The following is a 1,441-nucleotide window of genomic DNA, read 5'->3' on the forward strand; positions in this document are numbered from 1 at the left end:
GAAAAGGGAGGAAAAGGTGAGGGGAGAAAAGGGCGGGAAAGGTGAGGGGGGAAAAGGGCGGGAAAGGTGAGGGGGGAAAAGGGCGGGAAACGTGAGGGGGGAAAAAATACCAAAATACCCCGTTTGCCCCCCCAGGGACGTCATCACCATCGACAAGGCCACAGGGAAGATCTCAAAGCTGGGGCGCTCCTTCACCCGGGCACGGGACTACGATGCCATGGGGGCACAGGTGGGGTTTTTGAGGGGGGCTCTGGGGGCGCAGGGAAGTTTGGGGTGTGCCTGACCCCCAAATTCTCCCCCCCAGACGAAATTCGTGCAGTGCCCTGATGGGGAGCTGCAGAAGCGGCGCGAGGTCGTTCACACGGTGTCGCTGCACGAGATCGATGTCATCAACTCCCGCACCCAGGGCTTCCTCGCCTTGTTCTCGGGTACCCCCAGACCCTAAAAGTGCCCCCAAACCCTGCTAAAATCCCTTCCCGTCTCACCCAAACCACCCCTGACCCCCCCAAACTGCACATCCAGGTGACACAGGTGAGATCAAGCCAGAGGTGCGGGAGCAGATCAACGCCAAAGTGGCCGAGTGGCGCGAGGAGGGCAAGGCCGAGGTCATCCCTGGGGTGAGCTCTGACCCCCAAACCCCCCTGGGGACCCCCAAGTTCACTCTGGGATCCCAAAACCCCCCTGGGGACTCCCAAGTTCACCCTGGGACCCCCAAAACCTCCCTGGGGCCTCCCAGAAACCCGTCAGGGACCCCTGGACCCCCCCCAGGACCCCCAAAACCCTACTAGAGGTTTCCAAACTGCTCCCAAAACCCCCACAGGACCCCATCAGAGATCCCAAAATCTCCTTGGGAGCCTCCATGAGGCCCCCAAACCTTCCCCTGACCCATAAAATCCTCCCCAGAGCAAGCAAAAACCCCTCCGGAGACCCAAACCTCACTTTTCCAAGGAAGCAGGTGATAAATAAGATTAATTAGCTGCACCAGAACCACCCAAAAGCCCCTCAGGGACCTCCAAAGTCCACTCCAGTCCCCCCAAAATCCCCCTGAGGACCCCCAAACCCCCCCTGGACCTACCAAGACCCCTTCAGGTACCCCCAAAAATCCATCTCTCTGGGGAACCAGGTGACAAATCAGCTGAAGGAGCTGCACCGGGATCCCCCAAACCCCCTGGGAACCCCCAAAACCCCCTTGGGGATCACCAAGAGCCCCCCAGGACCCTCCCAAAATGCTCTCGTGGGTCACCAAGAGCCCTCCAAACCCCCCCAGGTGCTGTTCATCGATGAGGTTCACATGCTGGACATCGAGAGCTTCTCCTTCCTCAATCGGGCCCTGGAGAGCGACATGGCCCCGGTGCTGATCATGGCCACGAACCGCGGCATCACCAGGTACCTGAGCACACCTGGGCACCCCCAAACCTCACCTGAACCCCCCCAAACTTCA

General features: G+C 60.2%; 1 protein-coding gene across 1 annotated transcript in view; it reads left to right on the plus strand.

Moving 5' to 3' along the window:
* Positions 1–1,441, plus strand: part of RUVBL2 (RuvB like AAA ATPase 2) — a gene marked incomplete at its 5' end in the record, with an annotated part of 5,128 nt that overhangs the window by 1,196 nt on the left and 2,491 nt on the right. Inside the window, 4 exon segments of the mRNA XM_017728344.1 lie at positions 11–229; positions 305–428; positions 523–617; positions 1,268–1,410. Of these exon segments, the coding sequence (XP_017583833.1) occupies positions 11–229; positions 305–428; positions 523–617; positions 1,268–1,410 (581 nt within the window).

This window comes from Corvus brachyrhynchos, unplaced genomic scaffold, assembly GCF_000691975.1.
Source record: "Corvus brachyrhynchos isolate BGI_N302 unplaced genomic scaffold, ASM69197v1 scaffold260, whole genome shotgun sequence".
Taxonomy (NCBI): Eukaryota; Metazoa; Chordata; class Aves; order Passeriformes; family Corvidae; genus Corvus; species Corvus brachyrhynchos.